An 18,197-nucleotide genomic window follows, 5' to 3' on the forward strand; every position below is an offset into this window, starting at 1 on the left:
TTAAGAATTATGTTATATTTTTTATCATAATTAAAAAACATAAAAAATTTTTTTTAAAAATTATTTGCTAGATAATTATAAGGCAACAGAAGAAAAATATTATTGCATATCATTACTTTTAATATGAATAATATAAATATCTTATTATACATATTATTATTATTAACATAAATAATATAGTGAATCTGTCTAAAATCTGTATATTTTGATTTTTACAGAAGCTTTATGGTATACATGTATAATTACTGAAATTAAAGAAGAGAAGATATAAGGACAAAATATATAAAATAAATCTAATATATGTAATGTCATAATTGAGATGCATTTAAATGCATTTAATTTTATCAAATGTTATTCGAGTTCTTTATAATCCTCTGTTATAATATCATTATTACAAGTATTAACAATTTTCTAACAATATCTCAGATTATATAAGATTATATAAAAACAATTTGTATTAAGCAAAACACTAAATCTAGAATCTTACATTCATTTTCTGATTTATAGTAGTAGTCTGATTCTTATTATATTATATTATAAAAGATTAGTATTAGAGATAGATTATTTGGAACTCTTGAAAAATCAATATTGAAATGATAACAATTTATTTTTATTTAACTATTCAATTAAACTTGTGTTTAAACACTTTAAACATTAATCTTATGAATTAATAATTTTTTACAAGTCAAAAAAACTATTGATTAACTATAAATCCAAACTCGAATTAATACAGAAATCACAATTTGATGATATATTACTTCTCTAAAATAGATAAATAGATTTCCTTTTTTGGGGGGGAAAAGAAAAAAAAAAGAAGAAAAATTTTGAATTTTAACAATTTCAATCTTCACGAATCTAAAAATGCAGTTTTAATTCTAGCGTCTCTGGCTAATATAATCACGAGATTGAAAGAGAAAGAGACAGAACGAGACGTAACAAGGTCGTCTTGAGAACGCCTGGCGCGGTTGATTACCAAGGCCTAAAACCCTAGAAATTCGCCTAATACATGCGATATTGGCTTCCTTTATAAAGCTTCCGTTTTTCACTACCAAGGTCCATAGTTCGAGAAGAAGTTGGTCTCCACGGCTATCCTTCTCGTCACCTTCTATGATCCCTCATCCCCATACGAGAGCCTGGTCATCCAGTTCTGTTAACGTGCGTTCACATTGTGTATTGAAGTTCAGTGAAAATTGAAGGAAAAATATTTCATTGCAAAATCTTACGGTGTACCATCGAGTAGAGAAACGAGTGCTTCACCATGTATTCCACGATTGTATTATTTTGTTATTGAAGAGAAGAAATGGAAGAAGAAGTCGAAGAAGGAGATTGAAGAAGGGATAAGTTGGAATAAGATAGTGAACAGTTTGGAGGAGAAGTAGAAGAAGAGAGGGAGGAAAAAGAGGAAGAGTGTGAGAAAGAAAAAAGGGAAGAAGAAAGAATTCAAAATGGGGAAAGTGCAAACGTTGCTGATGATACTTGGTATTATTTGTACGTGTACTTGCGATGGGCGTACAGATTGCGGAAATCACGCGCAGATCTCGCTGTTGACCAGCATCCACGATGATCCATCGTGCCGGAAGCTGTCGGCCAAAGGTGTATTAATATACGAAGGCGCAAAATTGCTTACTGAAATTCACAACAACAAGAGTGGCGGCTATGACATAGGTAAGTGAATCAGATGTATTTTTATTTTCCTGAAAGTATTGAAATTGGAATTAAATTGCGATTTATATTTTTTATTCAAGGTTATAAATAATTTTAATATTTTACAGATCGTGACATCGTACCATTTTATGACCAGAATAGTGGATACAATGAAAATGTTTAATGAAAATTCTTATGTTATTTTAATCAATATTCACGCACATATTGGAATAATATGATATAATGAAAATTATTAATAATAATTGTAAATAATAAACATAAATAAAAATAGAGAAAATTTGTGCTACTGCAATATTTATAATGGATTGGATTAAAGTAAACTTGTTTGATCGAAATTGTAATAATTTATATAATATTTAATTTTTGAGATATATTCAATTTAATTTTTTGATTAAATATTTTTCTATGGGAATTAATTGTATTAGAATAATTAAAATTTCTTATTTTCCAAAATTAATCATTTTCCAATATGTGAGTCACAAAGTGCTTTCTAGGATATTGATATCGTTACATAATTTTTCAATTTCAACAGCACTCTTGAAAATCTTAATCTAGTAAATGACAGATTGAATAACAGAGAATTTCTATTTTGCAGAATTGACTGTTTTCGACACATGCGGCAGTATAACTGGTACTCTAAAAGCGGCGATGAAGGCTCTCGTAGGGGCAGATACGAATTGTTTGCAACCGCCTTACTATTTAGGTAAATGATATTTATTTTCAATCATATTTTTCTAAATCAAACTATACAGAGATATATCATATGATTTATGATCATTATAATTCCTTTTTCTTTTTTTACAATACTACTTGAAATGTATTATTCATAATTTGATTAATCACAAAATAAATCTAACATTAAAAAAACATTATATGTAACTCAAGTACTAATTTTATTATATATTAATTTTATTTTATAGATTTAGTAATTATATAAAACAATTTTTTTTATATTTATTTTATCATGATTTAAAAATTATTATTACATACAAATTTGAACTTAAATTGAAAAATAAATTTATATTGATTTAGGAAGATAATAGTTCTAAGTAACAATTCTTTTCAAGAATTTTTTATATTGTTTTAATTTCTAAAATTTCTTTTTATCTAAATCTTGATATTTATATATAAGAATTAATAAAAATCCGTTTGTATAAAATGTATTTTCCTTAAAACTTTGTAAATGACTGTAACAATGTATAATCCTTTTTATTTCTCAATGTAATACATATTAGATTATTTTGTTTAACAGGAATTATTGGACCAGATACTGCAGCAAATGCGGAAGCCGTACATAAGATAACGTCAGTACTGAAAATACCACATATTGTAACACGAGTATCGAATTCACCGTATCTTCATTATCTAATGAAGGAATCCGATTCTTATCTAGTTCAGGTAATTAATTCCACGAATTTGACACATTAAATTTTCAGAAATTGCTTTAAAGTATTGATAACGTTATTCTTCAAACTTTTATATTCCATTACTTAATTTTCTCTAGAATAGATTTAAATGTTCCATAAATGTATTAATACTTTATATATCTGTGTATCTCCAATTTCAATATCACGCAATAATCCTATATATCCTATAAGAAATAGATATATATCGTTTAAAGTCAGATGATTTAATAAAATATGTTTTGTTTATGTTTTAGAATATGTTTTAAACTTTATATCACATTAGAATAGAAAAAAAGAAGCCAATTAAATTATATACATAGAAAGAAAACAAGGATTTTGTTTGTTTAAAATTTGTTATACTTATAAATTATGATTTGCTGATTCAGGGAACGTTAAAGATCGTGGAAGAATTAAAATGGAAATCGTTCACACTGGTGGTGAATGATGATGAGGATGGTGAGGATGACACTCAAAACATTGCAAAAAAACTAACAGCAGCAGCCATTAAAAATGGTTTTTGTGTTTTGATCTCTGATGGCGATAAAGATGGTAAGAATTTTCTTATTTTTTTTAATAAATTATTTTTAATAATTAAAGTTTTTTCTTTTTTTTTTTAGATACTGATCTCTTAAATTCTTTCTAATATTTATATAGAAATATATATTCGAAAACGAATAAACGAAGTAAAAAATTATACATAATTATACACTATAGGTTTCAAAAAATCAAAAATTTTAAAATCAGAAAAAATAACAATTTACAAGTTCAATTAGAATTGAAAATTTTGAACGTTTGAAACATTATTATAAAAATTTGAAGATTTTATTAATTTTTAAATTATGAAAAAATTTAAAAAAAAAATCGATAATGCGATAAATCGAAAAATTAATTGCAACATAAAAAAATTGCAGATTTAACCACGCATATTGTGCATATTGGAATACCGGAAAATGAATTCTTCAGTAAACCAGTGAATTCGACCATTTTGATTGTCAGTGAAGGATCTGTCGAAGAGCATTTAAAACATGTCAATTCGACAAACACTATTCTACTCCTGGAAGATTCCAGGTAATCATATATTTATATTATTTTACATTTAAATCTATAAAATCTAATTAATGAAATTTCAAAAATAAAAATATATATTCAATTGTAATCATAATAAGATTAATTCTCAAACTTATTAATAAGAATATTAATATCAGAATGATATATTAGATTTAATGATATCAAATAATTCTTTATATCTATGTATATCTTAATTTTATAGTATATCAAAATTTACAATACTATCATGATTAAAAATTTAAACTTTCTAGTTTAACTTATAAAACTTAAAACACTGTATTTTAATCACATATCACAAAAGGAAAAAAGAAAAGCAAGTGTAAATTGATCTTTTATGTATAAAAATAAATATATAAACCAATAATTGGAGTTGAAACCAATTGAAACTTTTCTGTCAATTCATAATTGATGACAATTGTGTACATTTATAAACATCGATTACCAATTAGTTCCAACAACTTGACTCAAATCGCAATTAAGAAATTTTCTTACGTAACATTATCCGTTTGATAATCCATGACACAATTACTGTTTCTCATATGCATAAACGTTCCGTTATTTTATTCCACCTTTTTACATTTTATACTGTACAATGATATACAAAATTTTTTTTTTTTCATTTGAATTTATCGATTTTATTTATTTTTCATTTTAATAATAAATTAGAAATTTTAACTAATTAAATATAAATTATTATATACTCAAAGTTTATTATATCAGGTTTAAACAAAACATAAAAATTGCTTTTCTTATAATAAAATAACAATTTACATATCTTTATCGAAACAACAAAAATTTAGATATAAAATTTGGACTATAGAAAAATTATATAGAAGCTTCAATATCTTTCATGATTTTAAATTATTTATGCATAGAAAAGAATAATATTGCAATCTGTAGTTTGCAATATTTAAGAAATTTTTTTACTCTATAGCATGTAAAAATTTGTTGATCAAAATTTTACGAATAATTTGAATATGTTTTCGTGCTAATATTAATAAAAACAAAACAAGGAATTATAATATTACTTATAAATGATTTTAAAAAAATCGATTTTTAAAATGGTAATCGTAAGAAAGAAGATTTATTAGAATAAACAAGAATGAAATTTTCTGCTTTCAATATATGATATAATATAGGATTAGAAAATATAAAATTGTGTAACAACAAATTTCTTTTATGCAAATATTAACTGTGTAGTTTCTTTTACATATTATTATGTATCATTTAGTTAATTTTTCTTCTATGTAATAATATGTATAGAGTTGTACACCGATCAATTTTACAACGTTAATTATTTGATATCCTTAAATAGAAGAGCTGTACCCTGATATTAAAATTGAGAAATTTATAGAAAGTGAATGTGAATAGTTCATCATAACTTTACATTACAATTAAAATTTGTAATATTTTTCTATATAGTTTTAAAATGTATAATGATACATTGTAAAATTTTTTGGAATTTATATGGATTTTTAATATGAATTTAATAATAATATATTACAAAGATAAGTGCAGGTATTGTAATATAAAAATATCGATCTTTCAATCATTTCAATCAATTTCACTATAAGTAAATAGTAGAAGCAAAAATAAATGAAAATATTGCAAAAATATTTGTTAAGAATATCATACGTTTTATGAACTTATTCATAATAAATTTTCTTATAATTTAAATATCTCATTATATGAATATTAAGAATATGTAAAAACTCTATAATCAAAGAAGAAAAAAGTATAATAACATTATATAAAAAAATTCTTCAATTTTACTAATAGAATAAAAACTATTGAAAATTTCATTTAGAAGAATTTATAATAAAAATTTGATTTATAATTTATAAATAAAAAATATAGTTCTAAAGAGAAAATAATACAATTAATCAAATAAAAAAATAAAATATCAAATGCTAATAAAATCAATCAAGCGAAAAATTGAAGCCGAATGTTTTTGTCAAATCAAATATATCATCATGTTAATTATCTTAATTATATTTATCAATAGAAAAAAAAATTCAAATCAATACAATTTACCACCTCTTCATATTTCTGAATGAATTGTACAAACCCAAGATGAAAATAATATATTTATTATGTCCAATCTGACAGTCACGAACGTTAGTGAGCAAACGGTAACCATAATAAAATAACGATCGTTGCATAATATTTGTTCATCAATACAAGTTGGTTTACAACAGCTCTTTTCCTTTTCTTTTCTTTCCATGGAAACAAGTTGATATAAGTTATAGAGGATATGCAGTATATTTGAAATATTGGTTTATAATAAATAAATAAAATAAATAACAAAAGAAAACGAGAATAGATAAAATTGTAATCATGAGAAAACTAGTAAATTTTTATATTTCAAACTCTCAATAAAAAGAATATCTGAAACTTTGGTCTAATTAAGAAATAAAGTTTTTTTTGATTTTATTACGGTATAGATAATTTGTATAGTATTCCAATTTATTTTCACTTTTCAAAATTAAAAAGAGAAAATAAAATTAGATTAAGTTAAGTAAGATTAGATTAGGTTATTAACATTATTATTTTTTTTTTTACAAACAATAGGTATAAAAATAAAAATAAAATTATTAGGTACAATTTTTAATACAGTAATCACAGATGTAACTTTATAACATTCACACTGCACCCACATTTTACACAACATTGCATTTATGTAACATTGTTCTCAGTGCTTTTCTCTTCTTTTGTCTTCTCTGTAATTCACATTGCAGAAAGGCAATGCGTATTATAACAATCTTCTCAGTAAATAGATTTAGAATATAATATAAAATGTTATATAATAATAATATTTTCTAAAATATAATTTATTTTAGAAAACATTCAATTATCAGTACTTGAAATTTAAGATTTTATCTTAGAGATGCCTGTTGGCTGATTTCGATAAAATTTTCAGCATATATAACTGATATAAATTTACAAAACTTATTATTGAATTTTTAATTTTTAATCAACAATAAAAATTCAAATATTCAAATAAAAAACAACTTTTTATTTTTTTTTAATTGAAATTTCTCCAAGATTCTTTTCGCACGTTTTCATCTAATAAACTATTCTTCTAATTTCTTCTAACTTTTCAAAAAAGCTTATTTCATCTAATATATAATCTTTTGAAAAAGCTATTGTTTTTGAAAGGGTAATTGAATCCTTTTTTTTTTTTTGTTTTTAAATTATATTCATCTTCGTTATTCCAACAACATGACATTAAAACTTAAAATTTTATACCATTTTTCTGCACATTGAGTCGAAAATATCGAAAATTATTGTTTGCCTATAAATATCATTTATAAGATATTTCAATTAAAAAAATAATTAGGTTGAAGTTCTGTTACCTTTCTACTCTCGAATTAAATGAAATTACTATTGATGTCTGTAATAATAATTTCATATCATAATAAAAATAATATCGTAATAAAATTAATATGAAATTAATATGAAAAAAAAAAAAAAGAAAAAAGCGATACATTATACTTATCATACTTATTTTTCTTGCAAATACGTACAATATCGAGACTTTGCATATCATGTAATGGGTATTTAAATGTAAAGTTAAATGTAATTATTGAGGAAAAAAATTAATTGCCATACGGATCGAAGTGAATTATTCCAGTGAATTAGTGATTTTTTATTATTTCCTTCATTTATTTTTATAATACTACGCGATAAAATTATATCCCATTAGATCCTATGATTTAAAATGTTTTTTGAAACATAATGCAATCTATATCCAAATTTTATATAAACATCTATACTCTGCAATTTATGTATTTTTTTTTTTTTATACAAAAATTTTACTCTTTTATATGAAAAATGAATATGACAATGTTATAAGATAGTTTTGAATAATAATATTTCTTGTTGTTTGATGATGAAGATGAAAAAAATATCGATTTTTGCAAATTTTAACTATATTTATGCGATATAGAAAATTAAAAAATTTTTTTTTCATATTTATATTAATTTTATCATACAATATCAATAAGATTTTTTTCCGTGATATGTTTTAAAATTATGAATAAAAATTTATGAAAAAAATATTCTTGATATTTAAAAACTCATGCGTATACATTTTTATGTTTATGATCTGATTATGCGTTATTATAGAATGAAAATGAAATTATTTTGAAAATTCATTATTTAAAAAAAAACATAATAATTACTATACTATAATTAGCGTTGCAGACACATCTCACATCAAAAATCTTGAGTAGTATTTCAAAAGTGATGACGCATCGTTGATAATAATAAAATTGCTGTTATAATAGTAAATTTGTGTTTCTATTAAAGATTTCATCCTTTTTAATGATGATTATTGACTAAACAACATTTTCAAATCGAGAATGAAACTGGAAAATATTTATTAATGTATAAGTTCTAAAAATGTAAATAATATCAAATTGAAAATTGCATAAATAAAACAAATGTCTAGTACTATTAATATTAATTGAATTAGAAAAATAAGAAACTTGTAAATAATAATAATTTTCATTTTCATTTTGAGAATAACTTTTTCAAAGCTGTGTAGTCGAATTAAATAATTAATAAATGAAGAAGAAAAATCATAATATGACTCAAATGTTCAATTATACATATAGTTTTTGAATTTCAATATTTATAAGAAAAAACTTTGTTATTATGTTATGGCAGACAAATATTTCACCGTGTCTCTTATGCAATTTTATCTATTTCTTCTAATATATATTTAATTCAAATTGATAAATTAATTGTGCAATTATTTTAATGATAATAATCATTATGTACTTTTGTACTTTTTTACTTTTGTTTTTAAATAGATATCACACAATATGCTTATAACTGTATTTATATTTATATTTCAAATAAATAGCAAAATGCTATTAAAATATCATTACAAGTTAATAATAAAATAATAAAATTACGCTACATAATACGATATATGACACTACTTTTCGTAATTCTATTTTATTTTTATTTTTATTTTATCATTTCTATCATTACTAAAATATATCCTGTATATTAATAAATATATTCTAATTGAATCAATTATAATTATAACACGTGATATTGAAAAATTATTTCTGTCATGTACAACATCATAATATAGACATCATAATATAATTCATTCAATATTTAATTTATTTTGACTTATTTCGATAAATGATCGATGATCGCAAGAAAACTAGTTTGCATTTTTGTCAAAGTAATAATATACGAAGTTTTTCGTACGGTTGCACACGATTATGAAATAAAATGTTACGTGTTTCTGGGTATTAATATCACATATTGCAATTTATTCGATGAATTTTTAATAGAAGAGAAAGATGATTCTTGTTTCTGATATACATCTTGATATAAATATATTATAAAGATATAAATAAAATATCATGAAAACGTTCAAACGTTTATATCTATATATTATTTGATTATTAATAATACAATATAATTAATTAACATTTAATATAATAATTAATAAATCGATTTTATTTAAATAAAAAAAATAAATAAATAATCAACATAAAATTAAAATTTCTTTGAACTGGTATTTCTTGACATTCTTGCAAAGAAATCAGCTCGCTATTTTTTCAGAAATTTTAAGATTTTATACTTTTGGGGCAAAATAGCGCGTAGCAGTTCATTTTAATAATTGCATTGCTATTTTGCTACTTTGAAACGAATGAAAAAATGGACTCACCTTCGTTGCAGTTAAAATTGCTTCATCGAAACGCATTTAAAATTCATTCTAGTCATTAAATTCTAGTCAGCAGTTTGTTATTCACAGAAACAAGTTTAATCGTGCAATTAGTTTTCGCATTTAATATCAATACAGAAATAAGAAAATTATTGCGCATTCACGCATTCACGCTTGCCTCGCGCGCAATCAAATGAATTCATTAGCACACATCTAATGTTTTCTGTTACCTTATTAGTACTCATTACAGATGTAAATGTTACTATATTTTTTGTTATTTAAACATTATAGAAACAAGATCGAATATCATTTGGTTTTTTTTTTCATATTTAATTTTCATAGCTTTTTATTTTTATGCTTTAAACAGTTCTCTTATTAATTTATGGGATATCTTTGGAAGAATTTTAAAAACCAGAGTAGAAATGTTGAGACTTATTTTATATACTGTCGATTGAGCTTGTTAGGAATTTAAAAGTTGTACATATATTTTTTTTTAACGCAAATATAAATTATTTAGAATTTAATAATAAGTAAATTTCAACCATGAAATTTTTGTGTATCAACTTTTGTGTTTGTTTTGTATTTGGGGAATAAGTATTGTCGAAATTAGTTTGAGAAAGTTATGAATTTTGATACGCAAAATTTGTTACGCTTCTAGACATTATTATGCATTATTACATGTAAAGATTTATCATAAAAATTGGAAAATAAAATAATAAGATTTTATTAAATAAAAAATGATTATTTGAAATATATATGCATTTTTTTTTTTTTCTTATATTTCTTAATTACTGTTTTCTGACTTAGTAATTTTAATATCCGTGTTATATTTTTTGATTATTCATTTCGTAATATTACAGGAGAAAATTTCAAAAAATATACTGTATTCTATAAATGATAATTTAATTAAAATATCGTAATATATATCTAAAATAATTGCAACAAAACTTTTCACTTGCCTAACGATATCATTGATTTTAAGTTTTTGTATTCGAAATAAAGCCTATATTAAAGAATATTATAATAAATAAAATGTGATTGCAAATTGTGTAAATTTGTATAATTGTAACAACAAATAATTAACAGATGGAATTATAAAGAAATAATAAAATAATTGCAATGTAATCATAAAATATGATATAAGTTAATTATAATAATAATAATATGTTATTATATTAAAATTGATGATTTAATCTGAAGATAATTATAAATAGGGTATTTTCTCAAAGGCCTTCCGAAGCATAAAATCTGATTTGGTCAAGGATGCTTAATTAATAACCATTCGTTTCTGTTATGTTTATTATTGAATTTAAAAGACTTATTAAATATTAATTTCTTTATAATTATTACGATAATTGATACGATTACGATTAAATTTTTTTAAATAAATAAATCTTGGATTCAAGAAAATAAACACACAAAAAAATTATGAAATTTAAAAAAAAAAAAATTAATAATAATTCATGGAAAACGCGATTGTTAAATTTTACGCTAAATCTGTAAAATACTCAAATGTAAAATACAAAATTGCAGTCGATTATAATTATATGAACGTGTGTCTTATAATGAATATACATTAATAAGTTGTTTTATCTTATTTTAACATCTTGGATTTTCTCACAAAGTATTATTTTTTTTAACGAAAAATGTTTCATATAAATGTTGGTAAATTGATGTTAACTTACTAATTCTTTTAGAGCATATAAAAGTTTATATTATCGTGTTTTTTTAAATGGAATTATATATTTTTTTAATGCATTAATCGATGCAATACAATATTCTGTAAAAACAAAAAGGATTATTCATATATGTTTAAGAAATATTTAAAAGAAATATTTCAATTTGAATTTTATAAAACTTATTGCATGAAAGACAAGAAAAGAAAATGAACGTATCTCTTGTTTCTCTTCATCAAAAAATTTTATAAGAATCAAATTAAATGTTTATTAATAATTTTTAAGCATAGCATGAATTAATACTTTTACAATCATGAGAATCTCTTGTATTTTTTATAATATTTTAATACATATATATATATATATATATATATATATATATATATATATATATATATATATATAATTATATTGAATAGTATTTACTAAAATTCGAAGTTAAATACGATTATAATTTCGAATTTTATATTTATGAAACTCATTTTTTGAATCTCACATTACAAAATTATAATAACTAATCAAAAATGAAAATTGAAATGGAAACGTTTCAAAAATCGGAATTTTAAAAACATTGATTGCAAATAGATTCAATTAAGCTTATTTTTTCGAAATTCGAATTTTTGAAATTCGCGGGAATTCTGATATCGTCGAATCGCAATACGAGGCGAAACAGTTTTTTATTATTCAATTTTCGTTCCTTTAATTATTATGTATATAATAATAATTGTGAAAATTTGCACGAATATTTATAATCAATCTACAAATAATAAAAATTTGATCATTAAATTGATTCAGGAACGAATTCCCAGGATTAGAGACAAGGGTTGAGAAATCAAAATGGTGGTCTATCAAAGATGACAAGAAGTATGACACGGAGGAGTTGAGAGAAGTCAAGTGGCTCGAGGACGCTATAAAGGCGTATGCAAAAGCGTTAGATACGCTGTGGTGAGCATGAACGTTTGATTATCCCCTTAATTGCTTATTCCTGTAAAAAAAAAAAAAAAAAAAATTGCAATGAAATTATCTATTCAAGAACTTTTGTGTTTAAAGCGAGCCAAAAAATACAAATGTTTTAATGAGCAACACTGCAATATTTATTAAATTGCAACCATCTTTCTTAATTATGATTCGATATTTTTGAAATATTTCGTAATTATTTTCATCGATATCGAATCAATTTTTCTTTTTCCCTTTTCTATATAATAAAAAATTATATTAAAATACTTTATGGTAGACTGTAACTTTTCTATTAATGAACTATAACGTATTATTAAATGAATTAAAATACAAGATAATGACATGATTAAATCAAGTTAAATCGTCGGAACGAGCATGTATTGTGTTAAAAATTTTCAATGCAGAGATCTATTGATTTTTAATTATCCATAATTACTACCCGCCATTAAGTTCAAACGTATTCTAAGAAAAGATTATGGAAATAACTTTGTTACCATAAAGTATTTTAATATAATTGTTTTTAATGTTTCGTGTAATTATGAGTACTACTGTATATGAAGTTTACACATATTTGATTTTAGAGTAAATATATGAATCTTTAACAATTGTCGACATACCAATTTTAATTTGAAAATAAAATGATACTTTAATGAAATTTTAAGAAGATGTATATCAGACTCATATTTTACATTCCATTTTTATTGTAATAATTTTTTTGAAAAATTATAATTGTTAGATATTCATTCTATTTGATTCATTGTTATTAGATTATTATTATATAAAAGAAATTCAGAAAAATCAGAATTTTACATTGGACATTGACAAAAATTTGATTTCTATTATATAGGATTTATAACAGAGTTATTTACAAAAGTATTTGAACATTATTTTGCAGAAAAATTACAAATGTCCAAAGTTTCAGTATTTTGTTTCTAAAATACAATAGAATTGTATAGAATTTTTTTTACAGTATAATGATAGACCACTGAATTCTAAATATATTGTAATTTAAGATTTTGCTTTATCTGGCATCATTATAAAATTACATTTAACAAACAAAAATATATTTTGAGCATTGATTTCATTCTCATAAAATAATAAAATTACAAAAAAAAAAATAGTTCTATATACAATTCATTGCACAGTTTCTCAAAAGTTAAAAATAAAACATTTCATAAATAAAAAAAAAAATAAAAGAATATTCAAATATGTTCACATTGACCACCATTTTATATTAGAATGGAATAATCTAACATTATTATAATTTCTTTCTCCATTTCTAAAATCTCATTGTATTCTTAATCCTCTCTTGATTATTATGAAATATCGTATTATGATAAATCTTTCCGTGTAGCAAAAAGAAGAAATGCAAGAATCAAATAAATCCCGTGGATTGGAACAACGTTTTATCAAATGTAATTGCGGATTACGCGAAGGAATCGCAATCAAATACCGCTTTTCTCGATCTGTCGATGAAAGTAAAAGCTGGAGAGTTGCAGAGCCTGGGTTCGATCGTTATTCTCAAGGACAAAGTGAAGTTGCATTGGGGCGATGATGATGAGAGCGAGGAGAAGGATGAAGAAGATGACGATGATGCAGATAATGATGAGGATAAAAATGAGATGCCGAAAGAGTTCAAAAAGTTGATCAGTAAGGAGAAGGGGACAAAGGTCGGGTGTGCAACGTCGCCTAAAGAGATCAAACTGTTGCACGAGGATGATGATGAGGATGCTCAAGTTCTTGTTTCCGAAATGGATAACAGCGAATGGTGGACCATGGTCGGTTCTTTGTTTATTGTTAATTTGACTGTTTTCTTCTATACGAATATTATTTTCAAAATAATGAAAGAAATTAAATTTATACAGAGATTCGTGTAACTCACAAATACCTTCTACAGATAATTGATAAAAGTTTCGGTTTACCAATAAAATATAAATAATGTTTTCCTAATTTTTTTCTTTTTTTTTGCATATAAGTGCTCATTCTTAGTTTTTGAAATATTTCCAAAAAGAGATTGCAAATAATAAATAAATAATTACCGCTTTATTTATTAAACTTAATCAGTTAATAAGACAATTTCTTTATAATGAATAAGATTAAAAAAAAGTATCATGTTTAGAGAGAATATAATATAAGGATTTCTTTAAGACTTTTTAAAATATTTATTCAAAAAAATAATTTACAATTTTATAAGCAACAAGAGAAATTAAAAAATGGTATTAATTGCTATTCAATTGTGATATGAAAATATTATTTGTAGGTCGGCACAGTGAGCGGCGTCGGTGTAGCCATGTTCGTCGTCGGAATTCTAGCTGTTTACGTGGTCTACACGAATGTTCGCGGGCCAACGACACCGAAGAACGCTCGTACCGAAAGAGATACTAGCCTGAGAAGAATAGGTAGCGACAGAGAACCACCTATCCGCTCTCAAAGGCATCCCCGTAATTTACAAAGGAGAGACAGCAACAGAAGTATCAGAAGTACCATTTCTGAGAAAAGCGTGTGATAAGATTTTTTAAGATGCAAATGATATCAACGACCAAAGCAACTTTGATAAACACTTAACGAATTGAATTCTTTTAGGCTCGCGATATTATTATTTGATTCGATCATATCGACTATAAATTGTTTCGGGTTGATTCGAATTGATTTTAATTATTCTAATTGTAGAAAAAGATGGATAACTATACGAGATAGTTGATAGTGTAAATGATTCGTTACTTGTAATTCATTCCTAGGATTAGGAAGAAATAGAATTCTTTTTGACGCATCGTTAAAAAGAATGATATTTAACGTTTATCTCAATGGTTTTCTTCCTCTTTCGCTCATTTTATTCTTCTATATTCGATAAAATATAAATATATAAATTGATATACTTGAAATGTATAAACTTAATGTTTATTAACTTATTTAACTCTTCGTTTTCTTTCTTTTTCGCTCATTTTTCTTTTCTATATAATATAAAATATAAAGGAAAATTCAGTTTCAGTCAATCAATTAGAAGTGTATGATCTTTTTCGTATGTCTCGAGAATCCAAAATTCGAAAATATTCGAAAAAATTCGGATGAGATCTCGATATTCTTATATTACGTGCTCGGTTCTTGAAAGTTTTAAGATTCGAAAACCATCTTGAGACAATTTGTAAAGCAAATCGACTTGGAAAACTGAGTTAGTAAAATGATGAAACGAAGATAAACCTTCGTTAATGTTTGAATATCTTAATACAAAATATTTCGTGTTTAATTTTCGTATATAAAATTATGTAAGTTAAAAAGAAATGGCAAAAATAATTAAAAGTACATACTGTTAATTTTGACAACAATAGGAAAGTATTAAGATCGTCGATTTTGCCCGATTTTTCCATTCCGATTTTGTAATTTCGAGTATTTATATACTACTAATCAAACCATTGAGATTTCTATTATTTCTAACATTTTATAAATATCTTATTTATATTTATTTTATATAATTAGATTTCAACTTTTGAATAGTTATCCAAATAATAGATTATGCAATAGATTAGATTAATTAGATTAAATTTGATTTAAATTCTTCAATTACTAAATTCGAATTGAATTGAATTGTGTCAGATCGATGAGAAATTAATTATTTGGTTCTAGTGGTATAGATCTTGGTTTGATATTAATTGGTTCGAATTGGTTGAAATTCATTTTTTTTTAAATTTAAAATTTTTTAAATTGATTTAGATTTGTTGCATTGAATATTAATATTCAAAAAAGATAAAAAGAAAAAAAGATTCAAATTGATTCAAGTTCGACGAATTCAAAAATTATAATAATTAAGATAATAGTAAAATGGAAATTTAATGCAATTTTTTGTTTTTTTTTTTTTTTTTTAGTTGATTTTTTATTGATTCAAATTCTTATCTTATGTCTGGAATGTATTTATTATCGATTAGCATTCGTTTTGTTTTTTCATTCAATGCAAATCGATTCCAATTTGTTAATTACATATGATTCGAATCCAGTTTATCAATTGGCTAAAATAATTTCAATTTTCAATCTAATTTCATTCATTTTAGAACGAATCAACTTCGATATTCAAACGACTAGTATACGACTAGTTTGAACTAAAGTTAGTACATATAAAATCGTAAAACTTTTAACAAGTAATTTCTTATCGTAGAAAATTTTAAATGTCGATAAAATATATCGCCTGTTGCTTATTAGTTCTTTTAAACACACACATATACACATGTACAAGCGCGCGCTCTCTCTCTCTCTCTCTTTCTTGAAAAGAAAATCAAATAAGTATACGTCTTTCTATAATTATTCTTGAGAATAATTTATTTTTTAATCCTCTTCTATAAATCATTGAACATTCGAAATGCTAATGAATAGAAAGAAAAGTTTAAGCCAACATTCTGAAATGGAACGAATTTTTAAACTTATAAAAGAAAAGTAAAAATAAAAAAAAAATATAAAAATGTTAATCATAAAAATATTAAATGAAAAGGATTAAAAAATATATATATATATTTCTAATGTTATTAATTGATAAGCTTTCTGGAAAAATAAGTTCATAAAACAAAAATATAAATACTTATTTATTTATTTATTGAAAAAAAATGCATAGATATAAATCTTTTCACCAAAATGTTACCTTAATTCTTAGGAAGCGAAAAAAGAAAAATCCCATAGTCCAATAAGAATGCAATGTCGAAATGCTTATGTTTCAATGAAAAAAACCTTCATCACAAGGTTTTGGGAAAGTGTGTATAGATTGAATAAAATGAATGATGGATAACAATTTTAATTAAGTAACAATTAAGTAAGATATATGTGCAAAAATATTAGAAAAATTACCTATTATTTATATTAAAGATATATTAAATATTAAAAATATACAATGAATATAAATACTAATATTATAGTATTTAAAAAGTAATCAATGCATCAAGACATTTTGTTGTTAACTTTCTCCTTGACTTGTTGATTATTAATAAATTATTATATTCCATACAACAATATTTATTTATAAAATATTGAATTAAATTATTGTATTGCAACTAGACATGTATATGTGTACATTATAGATAGTAATAAATTTAATAAAGTTCATTGATCTTCATATCTTTTGCAATGATTGATCGATAAACATTCCATAGAGGCATTCCAACATCACTCATAATCAAATAAAGATATATATCTATTTATACATAGAAATATAAAAATATCGAGATTCGAAATTGTAGTATGCTTCGTACATTGATTAAATTTTTAAATAAAAATTCAATTAATACATACGTATAATATATATAGTTTATCCAAATATTTAATTGAATTAAATTAAAAAAAATAACATGTTAAACATTTTATATATTATATTTTCTCTTAAAGACTAATTGATTTCATTATTTCATTATTTTTTTATATATTCATTATTAATTTTTTAAAAAAATATTCTAATATTGTTTCCACGATTTCTTCATTTAAAAATAACTTTTTTTTTGTTAAAAATTTATGTAAATGTTGAAAGAAAAAAATACAATTGATACAGAGTTCTGAATTAAGAAAATGAATAAAAAAAAAATTAAAAAGACTTTATAATTTTTCCTAAATAATAGAATCATAGAATAATAAATAATAATCAAAAAATTCATGTGATTATCTTAATGATTCAATATTATAAGAAAATTTAATGTCTTTATTAATTAAATCTTGTTTACAAATTCAACATTTATATAAGATTTGAATGACTAGTAAAAAAAA

The 18,197-nt window shown here is 23.1% G+C and overlaps 2 protein-coding genes across 2 annotated transcripts in view; one reads left to right on the forward strand and one right to left on the reverse strand.

Annotated features, from left to right (window-relative positions):
• The window catches only part of ETHR (ecdysis triggering hormone receptor), a 103,076-nt gene that overhangs the window by 57,327 nt on the left and 27,552 nt on the right, over nucleotides 1-18,197 (reverse strand). The window lies entirely within an intron of this gene.
• On the forward strand, nucleotides 1,054-15,743 carry LOC100865787 (uncharacterized). Its single transcript, XM_003693546.4, has 8 exons — nucleotides 1,054-1,665; nucleotides 2,261-2,368; nucleotides 2,918-3,063; nucleotides 3,458-3,620; nucleotides 3,983-4,139; nucleotides 12,303-12,452; nucleotides 13,819-14,242; nucleotides 14,725-15,743. The coding sequence occupies exons 1-8, from the start codon at nucleotides 1,446-1,448 to the stop codon at nucleotides 14,968-14,970; spliced, it is 1,614 nt and encodes a 537-aa protein (XP_003693594.1). The 5' UTR covers nucleotides 1,054-1,445; the 3' UTR covers nucleotides 14,971-15,743.

This window comes from Apis florea, unplaced genomic scaffold, assembly GCF_048593485.1.
Source record: "Apis florea isolate Af1SG1 unplaced genomic scaffold, ASM4859348v1 contig_3493_pilon, whole genome shotgun sequence".
NCBI classification, from domain to species: Eukaryota; Metazoa; Arthropoda; class Insecta; order Hymenoptera; family Apidae; genus Apis; species Apis florea.